At 36.3% G+C, this 27,500-nt stretch overlaps 2 protein-coding genes across 2 annotated transcripts in view; one reads left to right on the top strand and one right to left on the bottom strand.

The window, feature by feature from the left end:
• Window positions 1–8,998: 8,998 nt before the first annotated feature.
• On the bottom strand, window positions 8,999–13,175 carry LOC125035207 (transmembrane protein 177-like). Its single transcript, XM_047627449.1, has 5 exons — window positions 13,045–13,175; window positions 11,160–11,304; window positions 10,656–10,884; window positions 9,956–10,423; window positions 8,999–9,434 (listed from the first exon to the last, which is right to left on the bottom strand). The coding sequence occupies exons 1-5, from the start codon at window positions 13,058–13,060 to the stop codon at window positions 9,267–9,269; spliced, it is 1,026 nt and encodes a 341-aa protein (XP_047483405.1). The 5' UTR covers window positions 13,061–13,175; the 3' UTR covers window positions 8,999–9,266.
• Window positions 13,176–15,822: 2,647 nt separating this feature from the next.
• The window catches only part of LOC125034908 (unconventional prefoldin RPB5 interactor-like), a 13,462-nt gene continuing 1,784 nt past the window's right edge, over window positions 15,823–27,500 (top strand). Inside the window, exons 1-10 of the mRNA XM_047626955.1 lie at window positions 15,823–15,881; window positions 16,032–16,132; window positions 17,813–17,961; window positions 19,019–19,126; window positions 19,378–19,519; window positions 20,001–20,150; window positions 22,757–22,937; window positions 24,249–24,763; window positions 25,057–25,196; window positions 27,186–27,500. The exon at window positions 27,186–27,500 is cut by the window's right edge and continues 1,784 nt beyond it. Of these exons, the coding sequence (XP_047482911.1) occupies window positions 15,823–15,881; window positions 16,032–16,132; window positions 17,813–17,961; window positions 19,019–19,126; window positions 19,378–19,519; window positions 20,001–20,150; window positions 22,757–22,937; window positions 24,249–24,763; window positions 25,057–25,196; window positions 27,186–27,359 (1,719 nt within the window). The 3' untranslated portion in view covers window positions 27,360–27,500. The remainder of the gene's footprint in view (window positions 15,882–16,031; window positions 16,133–17,812; window positions 17,962–19,018; window positions 19,127–19,377; window positions 19,520–20,000; window positions 20,151–22,756; window positions 22,938–24,248; window positions 24,764–25,056; window positions 25,197–27,185) is intronic.

Below are 27,500 nucleotides of genomic sequence, written 5' to 3'. Positions count from 1 at the left end.
GGTCGGTATTTGGCTGTGATCGAGCTGGCTACGAGATGTCTGTCGGTCCCAGAGAATGAGGATTTCTGGTTCCTGGTATCAGCGCCAAAACCCGCATCGCTGGACATGGTATAGCGATATGGGTACTGTGGCCAAGGAGATCGAACACATTCTTGTCAGCACTTGATGGAGGAGCCTCCAGAACTGCAGGGTTTACCGAAGTGCTGGTAGTGGCTAACCTACGGGTCCACTTCAAAATTCCTTGTCCCTCCAGTGGCCACTCTAGGGTATTTCACTTGGACAGACTAAAGGAAGAGAAGTGTGCCCGTGGGTTTGCTGTGGCAGTCTCTGATCGATTCACAGAACGTGAAAACCTGACTGACCCAGTTGCTCTGTGGGAGTCTTTTAAGTGCGAAACACTCGATGCAGCACATGACTCAATTGGCATACGCCTGAGGGCAAGGCAGAATTCCATCTCCCTGGAGACATTAGAGGTCATTGAAGTGACACATAGCTTGACTGAATAGCAATCAGGATTTGCGTCGCTATTTGGTACAAAGGGCTCAGACACTGCTGAGAAGGGAGAAGGAATGGTTCATCAGGAACCTTGTTGAGGAGGTTGAAGGTCATTTCTTGGTAAATATCCTTCGCCTTGCCTATCAAGCCCTGAGAAAACTGAGCTCTAAGCCCTCCTTGCAAATGACTGTAGTCCGCTCAGTGGATGGCCAGATAATCTCGTATCATGTTGGGATTTGTGAACATTGTGCTGAATATTTTGAGCAGCTGTACCAGGTAGACCTTCCAACAGTCAGCTTGGAAGAAAGTGGCATCACAGTACCTGTGCCAGACCCACTCATCAGCGAGGAACTTCCTACTCTAACTGAGGATAGGGAGGCGATATCTAAGCTGAAGTGTGGGAAAGCCGCAGGCATATGTGATATCCCTACTGAACTGCTAAAGGCTGGGGATGAACCTATGGAAAGGGGCTTGCATGCAGTCTTGACTGCCATCTGGCAGTCTGGTACCATTCCCCCTGACCTGTTGAGGGGCATGGTCGTCCCTGGAAGGGGTAAGGGGACCGTTGGGACTGTAGCATCTACCCTGGCATTACTCTCCTCAGCATACCAGGCAAGGTTTTCATCCACATTCTTCTGAAACAGATCCACGACCACCTACTAAGGCACCAGAGACCGGATCAATCTGGATTCATTCTGGCAAGTCCAAAATTTACCATATCACAGCGCTTTGAGTAATTGTGGAACGCTATTGTGAGTTCGGTCGTGGGTTGCTTGCAGCCTACATCGACCTCACCAAGGCATTTGACTTGGTGCATCGAGAATCGCCATAGGAGATTCTGAGACTTAGGGGACTTCCTACACGGCTTATTGGTCAAATAGCAAACCTATATACCATTACTGAAAGTGGTGTAAAGTGTGGTAGGGGCCTGTCGAACTACCCGAAGTCAGTGTGGAGCAACACTGGGCAATATCAAGTTCTCAGACCTTGACTTTGTTGATGATGTTGCTATCCTATCTGAGTCCCTGGAGTCATTGGTGGCAGCTCTTGATGCATTTAGCAATGAAGCAAAGCCCTTGGGCCTAGAGGTCTCCTGCACCAAGACCAAGATTCAGGAATTTTGGGGCCTGTTAGGGGAACTCTTGGTAGTGTAGTCAATATCTCTAGGCTGCCAGACCAAGAAATCAGTAGACGGATTAGTCTGGCAGCAGGAGCCATGAACTCAATCAACAAGAGCATTTGGAGATGTCGGTACCTATGCGGAAGGACCAAGCTACATATCTTCAAGGCCTTGATAATGCCAGTTTTGCTCTATGGAAACGAAACCTGGACGCTATCTAGTGTCTTGGAGTCTCATTTTGATGCCTTTTGTAACAAGTCTCTTCGCCGGGTCATTGGATACAGTTGGCAAGACCATGTGTCCAACCAACGGCTACACTGTGAGATTGGCATGGGACTTGTTACTTGCATAATCCGGGATCGCCAACTCAGGCTATATGGGCACCTTGCTCGTTTCCATGTGGATGATCACAAGCATACGCAAATTCATGTCATACATAGTCATACGAAAAATCATCACAGTCATACGAAAAATAATCATAGTCATACGAAAAATCATCATAGTCATACGAAAAACGATAATAGTCAAACGAAGAATCTTAGTCATACGTAAAATCATGACAGTCTCAGTGGTTTTAAGATTTATTGTTCAGTTATCCATGCTAACAACTGCAGTAGCATGGATTTTGAGTATTAATTACATATTCTAAATATGGACAACTAATTAATTACTTATTACCTTTATCAGGAAATGAACTGAGTGATGTCTTAAAAATGTTTGCTGCAGTGGCTACATAATCACTACACTAAGCTAAATAAACTTATTCTACAAATGTGATTTTTTTTTAAATATATAAATATTTGTAAGTTATTTTATTAAGAATACAAATAATTCCATTTCTGTCAAGGGCAATGTGGTTTACAAATTATATATATAAGTATGTGTTATTTTATTAGGAATACAACTAACTCCATTTCTCCGAAGGACAAGGAGAAGATGAATAAGAAGTCAAGATCTCGGAACGGAACTTTCACCTCTGCGAAAATCCACGTAAAAGTTATGCCTCCGAAAAACGGTTTGTATTTCTTATCCGAACCCAACATCTCGCCAAGAGAACGCCGACGTCGACTCCCAACATCATCTATTTTCCCCTGAGCATCATCTATGTGGTTCAGCTCCTGAATTACTGAAGATACCTTTACCTGACGAAGTAAGGACTGCATCAAGTCGTCCACCGTTGGCATAGACTGAGTTGTTTCATTCCTTTCTGATTTCATAATCATCGAACTAAAATTATGGAAGCTTCCAAAAAGCTGTTAAGCTCAGAGTCTGTGAACAAAGGAAATAAAGCATTAAAACCTTCATTGTGGGCACTCGTGGGCGTGTGTTAGGTAATGTCTGTCTTAAGTAAAGTACATCGTTTAAGTATATGTTTCCGGGAACTAGGATCGAGAGGCACGTCCTGTGTTCATGACCTTGACTAGTTTTGGAGAAATACCTTAATTACAGCTCTAATTACACATTGCAAATAATATTAGGTTAAGAACAAAGGTTATGATAATAATAATTATTTTTATAGTAATAATAATGTTGATAATAAAATAATGTTCATCTTAAATTATCTTAATTACACCTCTAATTATAAAATGCAAATAATATAAGGTTGATAACAACGGTTGTAATAATAAGGATGATAACTATAATAATGATAATGATAATAATAATGATAATAGTATTAATAATAATAATAATAATAGTAATAATATAATTAATAAAATATTAGTAGTTATAATATTATTAATAGAATAATAGCAGTAATAATATCATCAATAATAAAATAATAGTAAGAATGATAATGAAAAAATCATAAAAAATAATCTTATAAGAAAAAAATAATCATACAAAAATTATTCTTAAAAGAATACAGATATCAATAATGGTAATCGTAAAAGAATAATGATAATCATAAGAAAATGATAATAATAAGAAGAATGATGATCTTAAGAAAAATAATTATTATAATAAAAGAATAATGATAATCATAAGAAAAATAATGATAATCATAAAATATAATGATAATCGTAAGAACAAGGATGAGAATCATAAAACAATTATAATCTTCAGAAAAATAATGATAATCTTCAGAAAAATAATGATAATCTTCAGAAAAATAATGATAATCTTCAGAAAAATAATGATAATCTTCAGAAAAATAATGATAATCTTCAGAAAAATAATGATAATCTTTAATAAAATAAGGATAATCTTATAAATACATATATAATCTTAAAAACAAACAAAAAAAAAAAAAAATAAGAAAAATAATGATAAGGACTTCTGGCAGCCGTTGCCCTGGCCGGATGCCCTTCCTTTTTAATCTCAGACCATTGGTGTCGGATTCGAACGCGACCCTCTTGTTCCCACCCGACCGTGTTACCAAAAATGATAATGTTAATAAGAAAACAATAACAAAATAATATTATGAAATCATTTATAATAAGATTTAAAACAAATAAAAACAAGAAAAAAGTAAGAAGAAAAAGATAAAAGAGAAAAAAAAAACTAAGAAGAAAACAATATAATAAGAGAAAAAAAAACTAGAAAAAAACTAAGAAAACATAAGAAAAAAATAATAAGCAAAAATAATGATAATATAAAATGCAAAAAATAACATAGGCAAATAATAATAAGAAAAAAATAAATAATATGAAAAAATAATAAAGAGAAAAGAAAAAATAATAAGAAATCTAAGGAAAAAAATTTAGAATAATAACAATAATAATAATAATAATAATAATAATAACAATAATATTAATAATAATAATAATAATAACAATAATAATATCAATAAAATATATATTAATGTTATAACTTTTAAGATTCTCCATATCTAATAAGGAGAATTAATTAATTATCTATTAACTTTATCAGGACATGAAGTGAATGTAACTTTAAAATATTTGCTACAATGGTTGCATAATAATAATAAAGATGATAATAATAATAAGGATGATAATAATATGGATAATAATAAGGAAGTTAATGGTAATAATATGGGTAATAATAGGGAAGATAATGATAATCATCCTTAAGTAAGGATGTTAATAATAATAAGGATGATAATAGTAAGGATAATAATGATAAGAATGATACAGACAGGTTGATGATAAAGATAGGAATGATAAGGATACTGATAAAAATAAGGATGATAAGGAAAACAAGATAGTAATAAGGATAATGATTATTGTTGTCACCATCATAACAATTATTTCTACCATAATTATTACTATTATTACCGTCATTATTATTACTATTATTACCGTCATTATTATTACTATTATTACCGTCATTATTATTACAATCACTGTCATTATCATCAGTACTCTTATCATCACTATCATTATTATTACAATCATTACTATTGGCATCACTATCATCACCATTGCTAATATTGATACTATTATTAGTAGTGATATCAAAACGATAATGATAAATAGCAGAAATGATGATGGAGTCGCTTATAATGGAGACAAGTTCGAAACCTGCTGCGTGCGTGAAATGTCTAGGGATGGAGGACTGAGGGGCTGTGACGCATGGAATGATGGCAGGAGCAGACAGGTCTTGGCTCTTTTCAACCAACCCCGCTCAGTTGTTGTTTGATGGAGTCCAAGTCTGCTCGTTGGAAGAAAGGGGAAGAAATATCATTCTACCCTTAACATGGGCCTGGTTGGAGGTTGTTGGGGTGAAGATCATGACAGCGACCAGATTGTTGTCGCCAGTATATCATTGTTGGTCATGAACAGATCTAAGATGTTATTCAATTTTTGTTTCATCATTTCGGTATCATGAATCACAATAAATTATTGTAGAGAGGACTGTGTTTATCATTAAATAAACAATGTATCTTCAAATTCTCGGTATAGTGAAATCGTGGCCAAAAACAATCCAATACTCGTGTAAACTGTTGGTTGTGCAATTGCATTTGCAATGGACAAATTTCGCAACAGTATAAAGCACCTTATCATGTTAGTGATGTCTTGGGCTCCTACTCCCTCAAAGTTATCTTCTTCCACTTCTTTTTAGAGTTAAATACATACCTAAGAATCAATATAACGAATGTAACTATACTTATTAATCTGATCTCATTCTGTGATTGGGGTTTACCAAAAGAAAATTAAATGCATATGAACTCATTTATTGAGAAAACCCCAATTCTATGATGGCCATAGAGATTTGAAGAAGTTGAATGAAAGATCTTGGAAGGAGACTTTCATCTTGGAAAAATCTACATAAAGGTTATGCCTCTGATGAAGGGTTTGCATTTCTTATCAAAGCCCAAGAACTTACTAAGAGAATAGCAACATTGACTATCAATAGCAACTGGTTTAATTCTCTGAGCAGATTTCATTTGATCAGCTCTGTGATTCAGTTCTGAATCATTGACTAGATCAATTAAGGACTGCATAAAGTTGTCCAGCGTTAGTACAGATTGAGTTCTTGCAAAAGAAAACTGTGTAAGGTAATGTCTTAGTGTCTCATATATTACTAGGTTTGAGACATCCTTTGTTCCATCTAACTTGCTGACCTTGACAAATTGCAGAGAAATACTATTAAAAAAATCCCAGATCATATGTGATCGAATAGTTGCAAAAGCTTGATCACAACAAATTTTACATTAAACATTATGAAAATGCATAAATCAAGGAAAAAAAGATAGATTGCAACAGCAAATTGTCACCGAATTATGGCTATTTTTCTTTGTAAATATCTGACACGGGAAAAAAAAAAAAATTATTGCAATAAAATATGGTATTCAAACTACGAACAAGAGTGATACTTTAATTCTAACTCTACAATCATCATGAGGCATTATATGATAATGTTATGGACTGCTGAATTAATTTTTTTACACATAAAATGGTCAATGGAAAATGTTGAAGTTACATACCCTTGGAAGTCTAACAATAATTTCTTTGTTTTGCGCCATTGAAGGTTAACTCCAATATTTATAATGCATTTTTTGAGCATGTGAAAATGACTGAGAATAGACACAGAATGAACTAAACCTATTATACTGTATTATAATTAGAGCCAAATATAATTTAACCTTCCTTATAAATGGCCAATGATAACACCACCTCATTTACACCACCCTTTCTATCACAGCAGAAAGATAGCATTCACACCATTTCTTATACTAGTGAATCAAGAACAGTAAGGTTAAATTATGTTATAATAGACGATAATCATCATGGAGATATGTAACAATGACATAGTAGGATATAGAATGGGCTAAAAGCTATGGCTGGATGGCACTTGGTTCAATAACTGGCATAGGAAACAATTATGGCTCAGGTTCACTGGTCCTCAGAAACACAAGAGCCATCATTATAATATTCTGTGTATGTTAAATGTAATATGCTGTCAAATACTGTGCACATGCAGGATTATGCAAAGGCTACAGAAGCAGCTGAATAGTTCTAACATTATCAATACTGTTCAAATAATTATTGAAGCCCACTTCAAATGATTACCCTCCGAAAAGCATAGTTAGATTCTGTTACTGGATATGTGAAATACAGGGATTTTTAGGCCATTGGAAAGAAAAAGAAAAAAAAAAAAACTAATAAAAAAAATAATTACTAGAAAGGAAAAAAAAAAATATATATATATATATATATATACAGAGAGAGAGAAAGAAGAGAGAGAGAGAGAGAGAGAGAGAGAGAGAGAGAGAGAGAGAGAGAGAGAGAGAGAGAGAGAGAGAGAGAGAGAGAGAGAGAGAGAGAGAGAGAAAGAGAGAGAGAGAGATGCTCCTAGTCTAAGACATCTGTTCTTGTTTTTTTGTTATAATTGTTGTAAATTACTAATAAAAATCATGAACACTGGGTCTCATTTCATTCATATTTCTGCAGCCATGTCAGAAATCAGAAAAAAAGAGTAGTTTATTGTTTTAAGTTAAATAAGTGCATTTTCCTTAATAATACTGCCTAAACAATGTTAAGATTAGGTTTATCACCAATGATGAGGAAGTTGCAGAGTGACTGTCAGGTATAATATTGATATTTACAAATTGTAAGATATAATGAAACATACATGATGTTATATCAAAACCAAATACATCACAAATAAATAACTGAATATATGAGTATCTGACCACATAAACAAATACTTTAATTAAGATGGTATTTACCTTTACCTTCCATTTAAACTACACTTCCATTGGAGCATCCTAAATCATTGTACTCGAACCTGATTGTCATGTTCAAACGCTGAACAATCTTTACGATAAAATGGAAGAATTACTAATCATTTCCTAACCTATGAAGTAAAAAAGTGAGTCAGCATGAAAATGTATTTGAGTAATAGGCACAGATATGACATCATGATTGTTAAAGCTAGTACTTCTAATCTAAATTATAAGCTGTCACAATACTAGTAAAGAGTAAAAGTTATATGTAATATTTTGAAAAAAAAAGTAATCTAAAATATGAATATAAATTTATTGCTTAGTATTGTAATGCTGTTATCAGTATCATCAGATGCTTGAATTTTTATAGTTTTAATGTTGGCTCAAGACAAACCAAACCAGCTATATTATGAGCTATAATGCTTGTGTCACCACAAGTTACATAACAATTAACGTGATCAATATATACAGATCAAATAAATACACTTTATACAAGTGAATCTCATACACACACACACACACACACTTGTTCCCCACCTGTTAGCAATATAATTATCCATACTAAATGTTTTAATACTATTTAGCAGAAGACATCTGGTTACAGGTGTACACTTAAATTCTTAATCTACATTATGCAGCCATCACTTGTATGTCATTAACAGTATGGCTTTTTAATACTGTCTATCTTGTGTATGAAAAAATACTATACAACAGATGAAAGAGCTTAATAGTCATCACAGAGTGTGAACATGGTAGTTTTTTTACAATTTGAGTTTTTCTCACTTTTCCATGGTAACTGTTTTTTGCATTGTAAAATTCTATGAAAGGCTTTTGTGCCATAGTCAGTTTCTCAATCAAAACTGAAGTTTATTAAAATATTAATCATGAAAAAGAGAAACTTGAGTAGCTCTAACCCCCAGCAATAGCAAAGGGCATTAATGGTTAAATCCCACTGGCTTTACCAAAACAAACAAAAACAAATACATTTTCACATAATAATTTATTTCATTATTTACAAAATTCAACTGTATACAAAAAATACTACAGCATCATGCCATATCAAATATTTTTTCCCCTTGCCTTTTGAATAATATCATCTGTGTGAGTGTGTGTATATATGTGTGTATATATATATGTATATATATATGTATATATATATATATATGTATGTATATATGTATATATATATACACATACATTATATATATATATATATATATATATATATATATATATATATATATATTTATATATACATATATTTACATATATATAAATATGTATATATACACATATACATACATACATAAATACATATATATATATATATATATATTGTAATGTAATAAATACATGAGTTAATTTCAACTCTGGACAGGGATTTTCATCATCCTTCAAGATCCATAAGTATCAATAACCCAATGTATTCACATAAACTGAGAGGAGAAAATCTTCTGAACTTCTGACTTGTTTATTTTATAAATATGATTGCGAACATATTTATAAAATAAACAATATATATCAAGGAACCTTCTTCCCCTCTAACATAGGGAGGGTCTCAGGGGCCGACTCTGGGCGTGCATCTGCTTGGGGCTGCACTGCCTTTTGAGGGTTACTGTATTCGTTAATTCTCTGCTTGAAATAGTCTCTCCGTAGGGTGAAAGGGATGTGCTTTGTCCTAAGGAGCACCTGTGAAGCATATCAGTAATGAACAAATATCAAAATAATAACTGAATAAAACTATAGATCCACATATATATCAAGATACTATTCTGGATAAATAGTTCAACAATTCATTGACAAAAAGAAAGATAAACAAGGAGAGGGAGAGAGGGAGAGAGAAAGGGAGAGGGAGAGGGAGGGAGGGAGGGAGGGAGGGAGGGAGGGAGGGAGGGAGGGAGGGAGGGAGGGAGGGAGGGAGGGAGGGAGGGAAGGAGAGGGAGGGAGGGAGAGGGAGGGAGGGAGAGGGAGGGAGAGGGAGGGAGGGAGGGAGAGAGAGAGAGAGAGAGAGAGAGAGAGAGGGAGAGGGAGAGGGAGAGGGAGAGGGAGAGGGAGAGGGAGAGGGAGAGGGAGAGGGAGGGAGAGAGAGAGGGAGAGAGAGGGAGAGAGAGGGAGAGAGAGGGAGAGAGAGGGAGAGAGAGGGAGAGAGAGAAAGAATAAGAGTTAGAATGAGAGTGAGAGAGTGAATATACTGTTTACAAAAACTTTACCTGGTCATTCCCATATGCTGTATATAACTTCTCTCCTGTGGTTCCCATGAGCGTCCGCAATGCCACATTTCTCTGCAGCACTTTTTCATAGAACTCCAGGCCCCCTTGGGCATATTTCTCTCCAAGATCTGCAACTGCTTTATCTGCATCAGCTTCATAGAGATTAGCTCCCAAATCTCTCCCAAACACCCACATGCTGTAACTGAACAATGACACCAAGCCATACAGGACGACTCTTAGTCCTCGTGGCCTCATGTAGAACTGTTGGGTTCTGTTGAGTCCTGAAGCTATGGTATATCCCATGCCAACCACACCAGCTGTGACTGCCCCATACACAAATGGTTCTCCTGTGTCCAAATGCACGAGTTCCCTAGCTAAGGCAAACTTCTTCGCTTCATCACTGAGGACAAGGGATTTCATCAAAGAACTCCCCTCAGCTGAACTCCATGCAACAGGCTGGTTGTTCAACTGTGGAAAAAAGGAACTGGACTTAATTTTACAACCAAGAATGATATGGGTAAATCAAGAATTAAATTAATCAGTTAGCATGCCACACACTCACATAAACAGAGAAAGAGAGAGAGCGAGAGAGAGAGAGAATGTGCATGTATGGGTGTAAAGTGGAGAGAGAGAAAGAGAAAGAAGCAGGAAAAAGTAAAAAGAAATCCTTAAAAAAGGTAAAAGTGAGGAGAATACTTACAGTAATTCCAGTGTGATCAAATTCCTCCACTTCAGAGTACTTGAAATTGAGTGGCACACCAACCACACATCCCGAAGAGACCATGGTTGACCCAGCATGGAAGAGGTCAAAGCCATAGCCAGTATACACAGAGGTTAATTTCCTCTCTGCAGTAGATTTACCAAGGTCGTTCATCACCTCTTCCACAAGAGATTTGATCTTTGGGGAAACTGCAACTGGGAGGCCATTTCTATATGGAGAGAATAATTGAAAAAGAGAAATATAAATATCTAAAGTTAGGAAAAATAAAAAAGGTATATATATATATATATATATATATATATATATATATATATATATATATATATACACACACGTATTTTGAATATAATACTGTGTGAAGGGATACTATAATAGATAAAAAAAAAGAAAAAAAAGAATAGGAAATAAAATCACTAAAAACTTAAATTGGCAATCTCATGCAGAATCTTTGCAAGAATGTAAAGAATCTCAATGAATCCATACCTGTATAGCTGTGTGACATCTTTGTATTTTTTTAACAATAACGTGTTGGGCAAGTAAAAGGCAAGGAAGCCTCCCGCTCCTCCTAAAAAGATTGTTGCACGTGCAAATCGACGTCCACCTGGTGTTAAAAACCATGCTAGTCGATCTGCAATTAAAAGAGAATGCGAGGAATAATTCCAGTGGCAATGCATCTTTAGCAAGTATGTGTCAAGGACATTTATGCAAAATGAAAATTTTATACTTATAATTATTTATATCTTTATACATTAGAAAACTAAAATACATAGAGAATAAAGATACAATGCATGTATATATATATGTATGTGTATATATATGTATATATATATATATATATATATATATATATATATATATATATATATACATATACATATATTCATATAATTAAGCCCTTATTACTGCAGCCATTCCTGGAAAACTGCAAACATTGCCAATTTATTTTAACCCAGGGCCTTTGCCCCAGACCTTCATCCAACTGCCATATTTCGATCTTAGAAGCTCCGCCCCTAGACCCCCACCCAATAGCCGTGGACTTTCTCTCTGTGCAGCATTTTTTGCCTAACCAGATTACTTCATGTTATAGTGATTGTAGATTTTCTCTTCAATTATTGTAATGCTATTACATTTTCCTGTAAACATGTACCAAAGTATGACATGCTGTATAATTTTCTTACTATCAACTTGTGAAGGTAATAACATAGACAAAAAGTGTCTTACACTCAGTCATTCTGTCCTTTAAGGTAAATTTTACCTTGGCTGTGGGAAACTGAAACTATACCATGAATCTTGTAGGTCTATACATATTTCATCACATGAAATAGAGATTTTGACCCATATACATATAAGTGTTATCTATGGCTGTGATTATATCTTTTCTGGAAAATATACCTGAAGTACTATGGATAAAAATAACTAATAAAGAGGACCTCAGCCAAATATATTTTGGTAAGTAAGAGCTTATTATCAAGCTCTATTCTGCCACTTATACACAAAGAATTTTGTTGGCATTCACTGGAATGTAAGGCTAGAGGGCCATAGAATTTGTTGCATGCAGTCCAAATCTGAACAAGTTTTCCTTTCAGTATGAGCAGTCAAACCGAATGAAGGTGAGCAGACATTGTGTGACACATAGCTTTAATGTACAGATTCTATAAGTTGCCATCTCTCTGTGCATAAGGCATGGTTGGCATCACTAGTGGCACCAGAGTGGCTCAAATTCCAGAATGAAATGGCTCTGCATGTAGATGGCTCTGTTAGTGCTTAGCCACGAAAAAGTCAATTAGTAGACCTTACCTAATTTGAATTGGTGGGAAAAATGTATTTCTTCTAGTGCTATGAATATCAATGGTGTTATTTTTATTATAAACATTATAATTATTATAATGTTATGAACATTTGTAACAGTAAAATAAGATGACGTAAAATATATTCGTAAATCAAGGAAAAGGGTAAACGGGCGAGACAGACAGTACTCGTACTTGGCTCATTCGTGACTTATTAAGTGTAGCCATCTATGTGTAAAAAGAATCAATAAAGTAAACTCACAGTGGGCATGGCATGTACGTACATACCATACCCGTCGACATTGTGTTAATCTATTGATTTCAAATACTATCTACCTTGTTCCACGTTTATCATATATAACAATATACAGTTCAAAATTTCAAATATACGCCATGAATTTGCGAAGTCAATAACACTTAATACTGCCAAAACTCAATCGATTACAATAATATAAAGAACAAATTAATAATAATTTCAATATAAAAAATATCGATACAACTTACACAAGAAATTATGCAACACAACTCATATCGACAGTTCTAGATTAAAATCATATAACCCACACTGAGAAATGACTGACCTGCTTTGGCCCTCATTATGCCGATGTATCAACACTAACAGCGGATAGAAAAATAATACTATTACAGACAACCCATTGATAATCTCTCTGAGAGGTCTCTCTCCGGCAATCAATGAGACGAAGGAGACACTGTTCACTTATCTGTCGACTTTACGAGAGATGCACAAGAGGGAATTTCATTTTTTTTTTTTTTTTTTTAATTACTGTGTTTACTAATATACGTATATATGAATACATACATACATACGAACGTACGTACACACACTTACATACATACATACATACACACACATACACATACACACACACATACATACATACGTACGTAGAAAAGGTATGAATGTGAATTAATATCTTCACGTACTTACGTACACACACAGTCACATATAATACATATATACATATATACTTACATACATACTACATACATACATGTGTACGCACATGCATACGCACGTACATACAAACAATCAACCATCCATCCATCCACGTACATACATACATAAATACATACATGCATACATACATACGTATAAGCATACATACATACATACATACATACATACATGAATACACATATACATACTTGCATACATATATACACACATGCATGTATGTGTGTGTGAATGTATACTACACATACATATACATGCGCAGGACTAGGTCACTGTTGAGAAGGGATAAGGAACAGTTTATCTTGCAGAGGAGGTCGAAAACCATTTCTTAGTAAATGACCTTCGTCATGCCTACCAAGCCCCGAGAAAGCTGAACTCCAAGCCCTCCTCACAGACGACTGCAGTCCGCTCAGCAAGTGGCCAGATAATTTCAGATCCTGATGGGATGCGTGTGCGTTGGACTGAGTATTTTGAGCAGTTGTATCAGGTTGATCCACCATCAGTTAACATGGATGCGGGTAATGTTGAGATTCCTCTGCCAGACCCACCCATCAGCGAGGATCCACCCTCTCTGACTGAAGTCAGGCGATCTCCAAGCTGAAGAGTGTGGTCATCCTTCTTTGGAATGGGAAAGGGGATCGCTAGGACTGCAGCAGTCATCGAGTGTATCATGCAAGGTACTCGCGCACATCCTACTGAGACATATCAGAGACCACCTGCTGAGGCACCAGAGGCCGGAGCAATCTGGATTCACTCCTGGTAAGTCCACAATAGACCGCATCCTGGCGCTTCGAGTCATTGTAGAGCGCCTTCGTGAGTTCGGATGTGGGCTGCTCGCAGCCTACATCGACCTCAAGAAGGGGTTTGATACGGTGCATCGCGAATCACTCAGGGAGATCCTGAGGCTAAGAGGAATTCCAACAAGGATTGTTGGATTAATAGCAAACCTGTATACAGGCACTGAAAGTGCTGTAAAGTGTGGTGGGGGCCTGTCGAGCTTCTTCCCTGTTAGTTCAGGCGTGAGGCAAGGCTGTGTTCTTGCAGCCAACACTTTTCAACACTTGCATGGATTGGATACTGGGTAGAGCTACTGTCCAAAGTCGCTGTGGAGCAACTCTGGGCAATATCAAGGTTACAGACCTTGACTTTGCTGATGATGTTGCCATTCTATCTGAATATCTGGAAACCCTAGTGGCGGCTCTTGATGCATTTAGAAATGAAGCGAAGCTCCTGGAATTTTGGGGGCCTGCTAGGAGACCCTGTGCAGGCGGTGAAAACATCGAAGTCACAGAGAGCTTTATATACCTCGGTAGTGCAGTTCACGACTCTGGGCTGTCAGACCAAGAAGTCAGTAGACGGATTGGCCTGGCAGCAGGGGTCATGAAATCTCTTGACAGTAGTATTTGTAGATGCTGGTACCTGTGCAGAAGGACCAAGCTACGTGTTTTCAAGGCCCTGATACTGCCAGTTTTTCTATATGGTAGTGGAACTTGGACGCTATCTTGTGCTCTGGAATCTCATCTTGATACCTTTTGTAACAGATCCTTGTGCCGGATCATGGGGTACAGTTGGCGGGACCATGTGTCCAACCAACGGCTGCACCGTCAGACCGGTAAAGGACCTATTACTTGCACAATCCATGATCGCCAACTCAGGCTATACGGCCGCTTGGCTCGATTCCCGCAGGATGACCCTGCCCATCAGGTTGTCTCTGTCCGTGACAACCCTGGGTGGAGGAGACCGAGAAGGTCGTGGCTTGGGCAGATCGATCAACCTGTCGTGAGGAACTAGAGATGGGCCAGACCCCTGCCTGGCGGCTCGCCATGAGGGACCCTCGTAGGTGGAAGCAAAGGGTGGATGCAGCTATGCGCCCCTGCCGGCGTTAGCTCCCAAATGATGATGATGATATACATACATACATATCGACATACACGCATAAATACAAACATATATATTTAAATATAAATATAAATATATATATACATATACATACATGTGTGTGTGTGTGCGTGTGTGTGTGTGTGTGTGTGTGTGTGTGTGTGTGTGTGTGTGTGTGTGTGTGTGTGTGTGTGTGTGTGTGTGTGTGCACAGACAACACACGCACACATACACACATCCGTCTGTCTGCCTGTATGTATATATGAGGTATTCATACTTTGGATAGATATTTGTGACTATCGGAAATGATTGATATATTTATACGTATATGTATGTATGCATGCATGCATGCATGTGTATGTATGTATGTATGTATGTATGTATGTATGTATGTATGTATATATATATATATATGTGTGTGTGTGTGTGTGTGTGTGTGTGTGTGTGTGTGTGTGTGTGTGTGTGTGTGTGTGTGTGTGTGTGTGTGTGTGTGTGTGTAAGAAAAATGTGTGACGAAAATAACATCAAAGTCTTGCATATGTGGTGGATGGAGTTACCGCATGGGTTATTTGTTTTGATAAGTTTAAATTCATATCAACCAATAGAGACTTTTAAACATGAGCTACATTAAAAAAAATCAAGGATGAAGGCAAGCAGAATATCAACATTCACCTTAAAATAATTCTAGAATTATTCTAAATGACTTATTCATAGAGTGTTCGAAATCACTAGAGATTTAGACAAAATTGTTTTCATTGCTGGAACCCGAGCGCTTCCCAGTCAGCTGATTCAAAACAAAACGTGTCTACGCAGAGGTAATCGATCAGGCTAAAAAGGTCCCTGTTGCTTGGTTATTCCTGCATGTTGCATGTGATACATTCCCCGTGATGATAAAATGATGAATCCAGTAAAATCGTGTTGGTATTGTGTTTATGGGTTCATCGTATCTTTGTTTGAGAACTTCTTCAAAGGCTTCATATATGTGAACACTTGTGATGCTGATAAATTGAAATGCTTTTTTTTTTATTTTGTATTTTGTTCTTTGTCCCGTTTTTGTAAGAACTTGAGAATTAGTCATGATAGAAAATAGTAGTACAACTTGATGGTTTTACTTCTTATAGTTTTGGTGTTATATTTAGAATAAAAATATCTGAATTTAGGATTATGCAGAAGTTAATAAAACGAAACCAAAAGGCTGTCACAAAAATAAAAATGAAAAAATCCACAAAAAGGAAGGTTGGAGAGAAGATGCCTATTTTTAGGCAAGATGGAGAATTAAATAGAAATTGTGTTTAACACCATACTTTCTCTTGTTTACTTATCACTTCATGTGAATTAAGGCAAAATAGTTATTAATGCTGAAATGTGTTGTTAAGATACATCTGTTTAAGAAGGACTGGTTTCGATTTAAAGCCACTGAATATACAGTTTGCAGAATTTTGAACATTATTATATTTAATGAGATATTTTTTAGGGATCATTCTTATCTTTGAATCCTGATTAGTGTTGTCAAATATCAGATGCAAAGTAACATTCATATCTTACAGTTTATTGCCCTATAAATGTAGAAAGATAAGGAAGAAGTAGTAAGGAATTAGTAAGTGACTTGCAAATATAGGCAGTTATTAGAAGCTATCATGCTTAATTCTAAAAGTCTAAGCCACCTCAGTTGAGTATGCAAGTTCCCATTTCAGCTGAGTTGCATTGACAAGCATCAACAAATAAAAACTGGCTGGCCATTATTTCTGTTTCTGTTTCAGTATGAATTGCTTATAGTGAAGGTGTACTAATATACCATTTCAGTACTCTCATTTCTTACACTGGACCTTCTTGTGTGTGTTTAGGTATCTGTTCCTCTTAGGTACCTATTCTCCCTACACCCTCTCCGAGCCATCTGAGACAACCTGGAAATCCATCCCCCTAATACCTTGCCCTAGGACCCCTGCCTCTCCCTTCATACAGTCACCTCCTAGCATGGCTGAGCTCTTACAGCATTGTTCTGATCTCCATCGAGTATTTTAAGTTGATACATAATAGATACATTTATTTATCATTAAATAGAGTAACATAAGAAAGTATTTTATTTCATTACTTATGTTTTATTTGCATGTTTTTTAAAGGTTTTCTCTCTTTTTCTTATACATCAGTAATTTTTTCAAATCTGAAGCTCTGCAATTCATTGACTATTTGACATACCAACACAGTACATACATTTCCTGTGATGTATTAAATCAGGCTCTTCAAAAGATAAATGACCTATTGTTGTCTGAGGTGTGGTCCCACCAGTAACAATTACCAATATCCTTTTCAGAATCCTTTGTTTCCCAGTTAAAGAGCCCCCCCTTCCCTCATAGTGTTAACTTTGCTGCATGCCATTTTTAGCATGGAAACTAGGTGTAGCTAAAATGTTGATGTCATTAATTTGAAATTTATGACTTCTATGTATTTCAAGTTTATATGAGGATGTAACTAGATTATAATATACTTTTCCACAGTTGAAATGATGAAGGAAAAGGAAGAGAGCAATGCAAGTGATGATGGAAAAGAAGATGAAAGTGCAAGTGCCTTGCGACCTGATACCTCCATGATCTCCCTGAAAGAGAATCTGGAAAGCTTGGCACAACTACAAAAGGTTCACGAAGAGGTAAGTTTTGCAGCGTTTAATAAATGTTTTGCATATCATGAAATAATTTGCACCAGAAGGATTATTGGAAAAAAACAATGTAACAATTAGGCATTATGTAACTTTATTGCCTAATGAGGTATCGGTACTCATGTCTTTAGGATTAATTATAGACTGAAGTTTTGTTAAATGTATTCAATTGGTAGGAGCAGCTTTATCCCTTTCAGGCATAACTAGGCTACCTGTGGATACTTAATTTTAAAAGCAAGACATAAACAGAATAGGCTAGATAATTGTAAGCTTTATCCCACCAAATCACTGTTTGAATTCGAATATGATTTGTCTATTATAAAAATCGTAATTACAAAGAAGAAGAATTTGAAATGCTAATGTTTGTAATTTGATTTCATTTAATTTGATCATTTACTTCTTATTGGTAGTTTAAGAAGGAAATTAGAATGGTGGTGTGATAGATGGATGATCACTTTTCAGATGAATAGATATATAAGACTCTCTATCCATCTATTTATCTATCAATCCATCCATCTATCTATTTATTTGTCCATCCATCCATCTTTCCATCCTCAACACACCCACTCATGCACCCTGTCCATTTACCCATCCACCCATCTACACATCCATCCATCCATCCATCCATCCATCCATCCATCCATCCATCCATCCATCCATCCATCCATCCATCCATCCATCCATCCATCCATCCATCCACCCACCCACCCACCCACCCACCCACCCACCCACCCACCCACCCACCCACCCACCCACCCACCCACCCACCCACCCACCCACCCACCAATACATACCCATACATACCCATATCCACCAACCTATTCATCCACTTTTCCAACCAGAGTATAGCCATCCATTCATTCACCAATTGCTTTGTCTATCTGTAAGTAGAGTGCATGCATATGATATTTAATATATAAGTACATATATATATATATATATATATATATATTATAAATATATTATATATATATTGTATATATATTATATATATATTATATATATATAAAATCATCTCTGTTACCTAATGACTGATGCTTGCTTGCAGAGACTCTTCATATGTCAGACAGAAATTAGTCAGTTGAAGAAATTCCGTACAGATTATTTACACCTTCAAAAGAGGCTAAAAACACTTCCCGACAAGACTACCTATGATGTGAGTGGTTTTGATTTGTAAATGTTCTCGTCTTAAATATTACTGTTTTTATATAATAATTTAAATTAGATGGAATTGGGTTTATATAATTATAGATTAACATTAGATGTAACTGGATTTTTATGATTATAGTTTATGGTTAGGTATATGTTTTTTTCTTTCAATTTGTACTTCTTTATCAAGGCATTGATGTGTGTCACAAACGATACACCCAGTAATAGAAAAAAGCTAAATGATATCCTCCCTTTCAGGTTATGGTGCCCTTTGGTTCACTAGCATTCATGCCAGGGCGACTTGTGCACACAAATGAGATCTTGGTGCTGCTAGGAGATAACTGGTTTGCTGAAAGAAGTGCTAAACAAGCCATTGAAATTGTAAAGAGAAGGTTAAAAGGTAGGGTTCTTTAGTATCTTGTGTCTTCTCTTTGTGGTGATGATCTTTGTCTTCAGTTTTTTTATCAGTTTTACAATTATTTATCGAATTTGTCATGGGGTCCTACAGGGTGTTCCAACTCTTTTATTTTCATACGAAATTACGTACTTTACCTGATTAGTTTTTCTGATGTCCATTACAAAATAAGCATATATAATTTTGTTTTTAATCAAAATTGGTAAGATAGCTAATTAAGTGGAAGAAGACAAGCAAGCTAGAACATGGTATTAAAGAAATTTATTGAGACACATCAGTTTAAATTTCAGTCAATTCTTTTAGATATTAATCTTATTTGATATTGGCCATTCTAGCATTTTTTGTTTTTACATGGGATGTGATAGATGAATCATAATTCTTTGTAATATATTTATGACTTACAAGATTTCTTTATGGTTAAATGTACTCAAGGGAAAGCTGATAGAAAATCATTCTTGTTTTTCAGATTGTGATGAAAAAATCAAAACAGCTGAAACTACAGAGAAGATTCATTTGAATTGGTTGAAGGAGACAACAGAAGTGCTTAAGGGGGATATGGGTGACCAGGTAGACATTGTTGAAAAAGTGACAGAGGAAGAATATCAGAAGAGTCGAGGTAAGACTTGGGGGAGCAGTAGTCTACAGTTGATTGTGGATAATCACAAGAGGTGTTTTTGATCAATTTTGATGTTAGGACACTTTCATTCTCTGGTGACATGGATCTCAAAACTCAAAATTTTAAAAGGTCAGTCCATTGATTTCTGAGTTACAGAGAAATGGGAAATCTACTTGAGTTTCTGTAGTGGCAAAGAAGGTCAGCAATTTTTTATCTATAAAGATAGGACATCTCATTTTATCCAGGAAAGGCGTTTGTTGAGTATCCCCAACATATTTTATCCTTTTATGAGAAAATTCACTGAAAGTGAGAATAAACAAAGAATATGAATAGACTCGTCCTGTCTTCATCCCCCAAAATTTATAGCCAGAGATTTCTTCAGTTGTTAGTTAAAACACATCTGATTACAAAAAATTGACTAAATCTTTTAATAGTTTTAGTTATACAGTAACTATTGTACGTTAATCCAATGCTGCCGGGGAAAATGCTGTGCTCATTTTTTATATTTTTGTAAAATGTGTCTGTACATAGGTGGCTCTGCTAGTGCTAGCCACAAAGGAGTCAATTAGTAGACCTTGTGACTTTCCCTGATTTCACCTTTCCTTGAATTGGCGGGAAAAACATATTTTTAATAGTGCTATGAATATCGATGGTGTTATTTTCATTACAAATAATATAATTACTATAATGTTATGAACGTTAGTAACAGTAAAATAAGATAATGTAAAATATTTTCATAAATCAAGGAAAAGGGTAAACAGGCGAGACAGGCAGTACTCGTAATTGGCTCATTGATGACCTAGTAAAAGTGTAGCCATCTATGTGTCATCATCATCATTTTGGGGGTAATGCTGGCAGGGGCCCATAGCCACATCCACCTTTCGTTTCCATGTACAAGGGTCCCTCATGGTGAACTGCCAGGCAGGGGCCTGGCCCATCTCTAGTTCCTCACGACAGGTTTGATCGATCTGCCGAAGCCACGACCTTCTCGGTCGTCCTACAGGCCTCCTCCATCCAGGGTTGTCTGGGACAGAGACAACCTGATGGGCAGGATCATCCTGCGGGAGTCGAGGCAAGTGGCCATATAGCCTGAGTTGGCGATCATGGATTGTGCAAGTAACAGGTCCTGTACCGGTCTCAGGGTGAAGCCGTTGGTTGGACACATGGTCCCACCAACTGTACCCCATGATCCGGCACAAGGATCTGTTACAAAAGGCATCAAGATGAGATTCCAGAGCACAAGATAGTGTCCAAGTTTCAATACCATAGAGTAAAACTGGCTGTATCAGGGCCTTGAAAACACGTAACTTGGTCCTTCTGCACAGATACAGACATCTCCAAATACTCTTGTCGAGAGATTTCATGACCCCTGCTGCCAGGCCAATCCGTCTACTGACTTCTTGGTCTGACAGCCCAGAGTCGTGAACTGCACTACCAAGGTATATAAAGCCCTCTGTGACTTCGATGTTTTCACCGCAAGCACGTACCGACTGCACAGGGTCTCCTAGTAGGCCCCCAAAATCCTGGATCTTGGTCTTGGTCCAGGAGACCTCTAGCCCCAGGGGCTTCGCTTCATTGCTAAATGCATCAAGAGCCGCCACTAGGGTTTCCAGAGATTCAGAGAACGGCAACATCATCAGCAAAGTCAAGGTCTGTAACCTTGATATTGCCCAGAGTTGCTCCACAGTGACTTTGGACAGTAGCTCTACCCAGTATCCAATCCATGCAAGTGTTGAAAAGTGTTGGTGCAAGAACACAGCCTTGCCTCACACCTGAACTAACAGGGAAGAAGGCCCCCACCACACTTTACAGCACTTTCAGTGCCTGTATACAAGTTTGCTATTAGTCCAATAATCCTTGTTGGAATTCCTCTTAGTGTAAAAACAATTAAATATGTAAACCCACATGCCATGCTTGTTGGCATTGGGTTAATCAAGTAATAAAAAAACAATGAAGTCGATGGTAGTCCAGGTAACCAACAGACCAGCAGTAATGAATCTATAACTATAAATGTGCCAGCACATAGGAATGAAATATGTCTAATTTGTGAGAAACTGTAACCATTTTTGTCTCCTAAAATTGTTTAAGGATGCTTTTTTCACAACTTGATATACATCTAAAATCACTAGAATGTGACTTCAATACCTGCATTTGTTTGCATATGCACAGTAGTCTGAGAACATTGCTTTGAGAGATGATACTAGAGTCTGTGCAAAGAAGATAATCTGTTACCATCTGGATAAAGCATATCAAATGACAGATATAGACATTGGAAAATGGCAAAAGAGCTAAAAACACTTATGCTTAAAAGGGCAAAATAACATTGCAAAGGGGAGGCATGTTTGTCACCACACGCAAGTGTTTGCATGTACCCGGCCTACAAGCCACACACTAGGTTCATGCTCACCTAAGCCTAATGCCCGTACTTTGGCCCTCATGATGGCAGTGAAGCATCTGGATCCAATGGGTTGATGATGATGTCATTTTATTTTTATATTTTTATTATTTTTTTTTTTTATGTTTGTTTTATTTGTTTTTATAATTTTTGTTATTTCTGTTATTATTAGTGTTACAATTATTATTATAATTACATTTTCATTTTGCAGAGGAACATAAAAAGAGTGTAGCCCGGGAATATGGTACTGTTAGAGAAAAAGTGTCTTCTGAGACAGAATCTGTGGCATCGAAGTCAGAAGGCCCGCTCTATGAGAGGCTCAGCGAGGAAGACAAACGTACTTATGAAGATATTATGAAGAGGCTGGATGAACTTGAGCTGGAGGAAGAGAAGTAAGTAAGGCTGTATCAATTTCTCCGTATAACTAATTACTGAAGACTCTGAAGTGTATTTGCTCTGCACCCATGTTGTTGTGAGCCTGTTATTAGTGGTTTTCTGCTCATTGCTGTTATATTCACAAGTTAAAAAGTGAGAGAAAAAAATTTGTGACATATTGTAATTTATTTTAAATTTGAAATGTATTGTAGTGCTTAAGTTTACTCATTGTGTAGGATGTAGATGAATTTTAAGATATATCATACAGACAAGATAAACTTCCTGTCGCATTTAACTGCCTTCAATAGGGAATGAAGTATTGACTTGAAAATGTGTTGCTTGGGATATTGTTTGGGATAATTTCACACAGTGTCAGGTTCTCCACATAATTGAATTAGAAACATGCAGCCACATGGCATTGCATTACAGATGAATCACACATACAAGTTTCTCTATTAACCTTTTCAGTGATATACCCTGAAACCATATTCATCCCTTGTGCGATATGCAACATATTTTCTAAAACACATTTTCAACACTTTTGAATATTTCATTTTATAGCATATGTTCATTCAATTACTTGACAACAAGGCAATCAATATATTTTGCAATATATATGAAAACATGCATTAACATTTGGAGTTAATCATATGCCTGTCAGTGTCTATTCACTAAGTCCTGGCTCCAATAATAATTTCTTTGCTTCCCAGACAAGTAATTGCAGGTAACACTACTTGACTGAGCAATCATATTATGTCATAACCCCTTTTGTCCCACAACTTCATTAACCATATTGCTGGTACTTCCCTTCTGCTTTTGGAAGAAATATCTGTTATCTTGATTTATAGATTACAGTTTTATAGTTCATCCAATTAGCTTGACATTGGACACTGCACTTTGTTGCATCCTGAGAATACAAACACACAGTCACATATGCAGATTTAGATTACCTGTGTAGGATTCATGTTGAACAAATTGCAAATAAAACAACAAACACATGATTATGTTGAAAGCCTTTTTACTATATTGCTTCTTCAGGTGACTAATGGATATATAGTTGGATGATTGTCATGATTAACATTTTTTAAACACAAAGATAATTTTGTAATGAACTGTAGAGGTAAGTAGAGAATGAAAATCTGTTTTCAAACAAGAAAAGGTGATAATGTTTACATAGATAAGATACTTAGATTGAATATTTTTATTGGAATACAAGATGATGGCATTACTTTAGATATTGTCATTTAGAAATAGCTTTCATATGACTAGATAAACTGAAACTATCTGAGTGTGAATTTAGACTGCTTCAATATCTTCATTTTTTTCAGTGATGGATCTAGTGAAGAAGAAGATGAAGGAGATAATGAAGATAACAACTGGAATGAAGAATATGAAGAAGAAGAAGAGGAAGAAGAAGAAGAGGAAGAGGTTCCCATGCTTGATAGGGGAGTGAGAGAAGAGCCAAAGCTGATTGAAGCAGCTGCCCTAGAGGTCAAAGCAAAACCCAGTGCCGCTGCTGCTGTCATACCAAAGAAGAGGGAGAAGCTCAAGAGGCGTGTCTCCTGGGCTGATGACATCAAGCCCCTGGAGACCATCATCCCTGACAACACCAGCGATGACATCTTCCGCATCAAGTACTCGTCAGCATGTGAGCTCTCTCCTGCTGATGAGGGTGGAGAAGGTGCAGGTGGAGCGACAGCTATGATGGCGGAGAGCCAGGCTGGCAGATCCCTAATGGTCAGGAGCCCCTCGGATATTTACAAGGTGTTTGGAGGTGCCACTGCGAGTCATGAACCTCACCCTCGAGGAATACTGAAGAAGTCCTCATCTTTGCCTCTGCAAGGTTAATATTTTTTTCTTCTTGCTCAGGGTGGGAAAATGTTTAAGGAAAATACCAGTGCATGTAACTTTATTTTTGTTTTCATATAGGTTGTTGTAGTTAATTATTTAGATATGTAACATCTAGATGAATTATATGAATATTATGTGAAAAATGGAATTAAGAAATAAATGAGTAATAACTTCTGTATATGAAATGAATGCATTAATTCATTCATTATGTAGTTAGTGAGCAATATTGTATTAGAATAGATTTTTATGAATTTCACCATTGCTTTTTTTGCTTTTCCATACTAGGTGAAAGTGAATCCAATAACAAAGGCGGTTGGCGTTATGCCCCAGAGTCAGTTGAAATAGTGACGGAAGATATGGACGATTTGCCTCTCCCAAAGCCCCTGAGACCATCTCCTCCTCTGAAGAGAAAATCACTGCAACCGGTAAGTTCAGCTTCTTAACCCCTTGGATCCAGGTGATGTGACCATCACGTCATGAAAAAATTCGGGTTGAGAGGCGGGTGATATGAACACGCCATCAGGACAATCCAGCTGTAGGCTGGGTGACACTAACCATCTGTCGTGAGTGTTTTGGCTGAAGGCTGGGGTGATGGAAAAAACTTGCCATGAGTGCGTAAACCCATTTGGAGGTTTATCTTACTCATTGGTGATTTTATATGAATCCCATTGATGAACGAGTGTGGAATGTCATGTCCATGAGATGTGACTGGAAGAGTGCTTGCTCCATGGAGGATGCCATTTCCATGCTTAGCATCATATTCCTGGTGCTGTGAGCAGTGATGCAGGTTGTATTACAGAAAATTGAATATCACGTAAAGATAAACAAAGTGTTACATAGTTTTATTTTTCTTGCACTGAGTTGTAGACTATTTAGAGATAATATGGAATCTTTGCAATGAAAAGAGTGTATTACCATTTGGATAATGCAAATAAAATGGCAAATGTGGGCTTTGGAAAATGGCAAGTCCTAAAAATGCTTATGTATAAAAAGAGTAAATAACTTTGCAGATAGGAGGCATAGAGTCTTGCCACTGCACACGCATGTTCATGTGCTCCCGGCAGCAGCCTAATGCCCAGATTTTTGCCGTGATGCAATTGGATCCCAAAGAGAAAATGACAAAAAAATGGGGAAAATGCTGTGCTCATTTTTTATATTTTTTGTGAAATGTCTCTACACATAGATGGCTCTGCTAGTGCTTAGCCTTACCTGATTTCACCTTTCCTTGAATTGACAAAAAAAAAAAAAAATTTACTGGTGCTTTGAATATCAATGGTGTTATTTTTATTATAAACATTATAATTACTATAATGTTATAAACATTAGTAATAGCAAAATAAGATAACGTAAAATATTTTTGTGAATTAGAGAAAAGGGTAAATGGGTAAAACAGGCAGTACTCCTAATTGGCTCATTGGTGACTTAGTACAAGTGTATCCATCTATATGTAAAAAAAATTAAACAAGTAAACTCACATTAGGCATGGCATGGATGTATGTGACATGCCCGTCGGCAATGAGTTAATATATGTTTTTTTTTTTGTTTTCTCTCTTTCCATTATTTCCTCCTTTACCTTGTTTTCCCCCTCAGTTATTTTCCTTTATCTTAATTTTTTTCTTTTGTCTGTTTCCTTTGCACTATTTTCCTCCTTTTTCATTTCCTCTTCATTCCTTTTATTTTCCACCCTAGATTTCTTGTTTTTTTTTGTTTTTTTTGTTTTTTTTGTTTCTTTTTCTTTGTCTTTGTCATTAATTGTCTTCATCTTCATTTAGCTCTTCATCCTCATCCTTATCTATATCGTCATATTCATCCTCATCTTCACCTTCACCCTCACTTTTATCTTAATCATAATTTTAATCTCAATCTTCATTATTTTCATATTCCACTTCACATCATGTACATCTTCATCACCTTCTACTTTAACTTCACAGTCATTGTCATCTTTGTCTTCATCTTTCTCTTTATCTGTATCTGTATCTTTATCTTTATCTTCATCTTCATCTTCATCTTCATCTTCATCTTCATCTTCATCTTCATCTTCATCTTCATCTTCATCTTCATCTTCATCTTCATCTTCATCTTCATCTTCATCTTCATCTTCATCTTCATCTTCATCTTCATCTTCATCTTCATCTTCATCTTCATCATCTTCATCTTCATCTTCATCTTCATCTTCATCTTCATCCTACAGATAATGAAACCCAACTTATAGTCTTTCTTTTACCTGTCTTGAGTTTATTTTAAAGTGATTATTAGAATTGATTAAATTATGACGACATAAAAAGTCTGATAGATTCTAAGGATGCAGTTAAAAGAATTTAATGTTGAAGGCTTTTGTTTTGGGTTGTTCTGTTAAATGATGATTCTGCTGTGACATGTATCTGACAGTTCATCAATTAACTTGTCTTTTACAGGCCTTCTCATATAAGGTTGTGGAACGGAATGTAGGAGAAAAGGAGGAACGGAATGTAGGAGAAAAGGAGGAGAGTAGCGACACACAAACGGGTGCCATCGCTCAGCCAGAATCTGATGACGGGACGCAGACCAAGAAGATATCGAAGTTCAAGGCTTCCAGAATGAAAAAGTAATGCGACAGGATGATAAAAATGATTTTATTTCTTCTTTTTTTTTATATATATTCAGTTGGTTAATGGACTGGAGTAGAGAACTGGATGAGTGGCAAAATTACAAAATAGTTTGGTGGAATGTTTCAATTTTTTTTTTTTTTT

The sequence above is a fragment of the Penaeus chinensis genome, chromosome 19, assembly GCF_019202785.1.
Source record: "Penaeus chinensis breed Huanghai No. 1 chromosome 19, ASM1920278v2, whole genome shotgun sequence".
NCBI lineage: Eukaryota > Metazoa > Arthropoda > Malacostraca > Decapoda > Penaeidae > Penaeus > Penaeus chinensis.
This window is presented reverse-complemented; position numbering and strand designations above follow the sequence as displayed.

Coding starts and splice junctions, on each gene's coding strand:
- LOC125035207 (XM_047627449.1), bottom strand. Junction 10,424..10,655: donor TTGATCACACTGGAATTACT/GTAAGTATTCTC, acceptor TTTTTTCCACAG/TTGAACAACCAGCCTGTTGC. Junction 9,435..9,955: donor CAGCATATGGGAATGACCAG/GTAAAGTTTTTG, acceptor TATGCTTCACAG/GTGCTCCTTAGGACAAAGCA.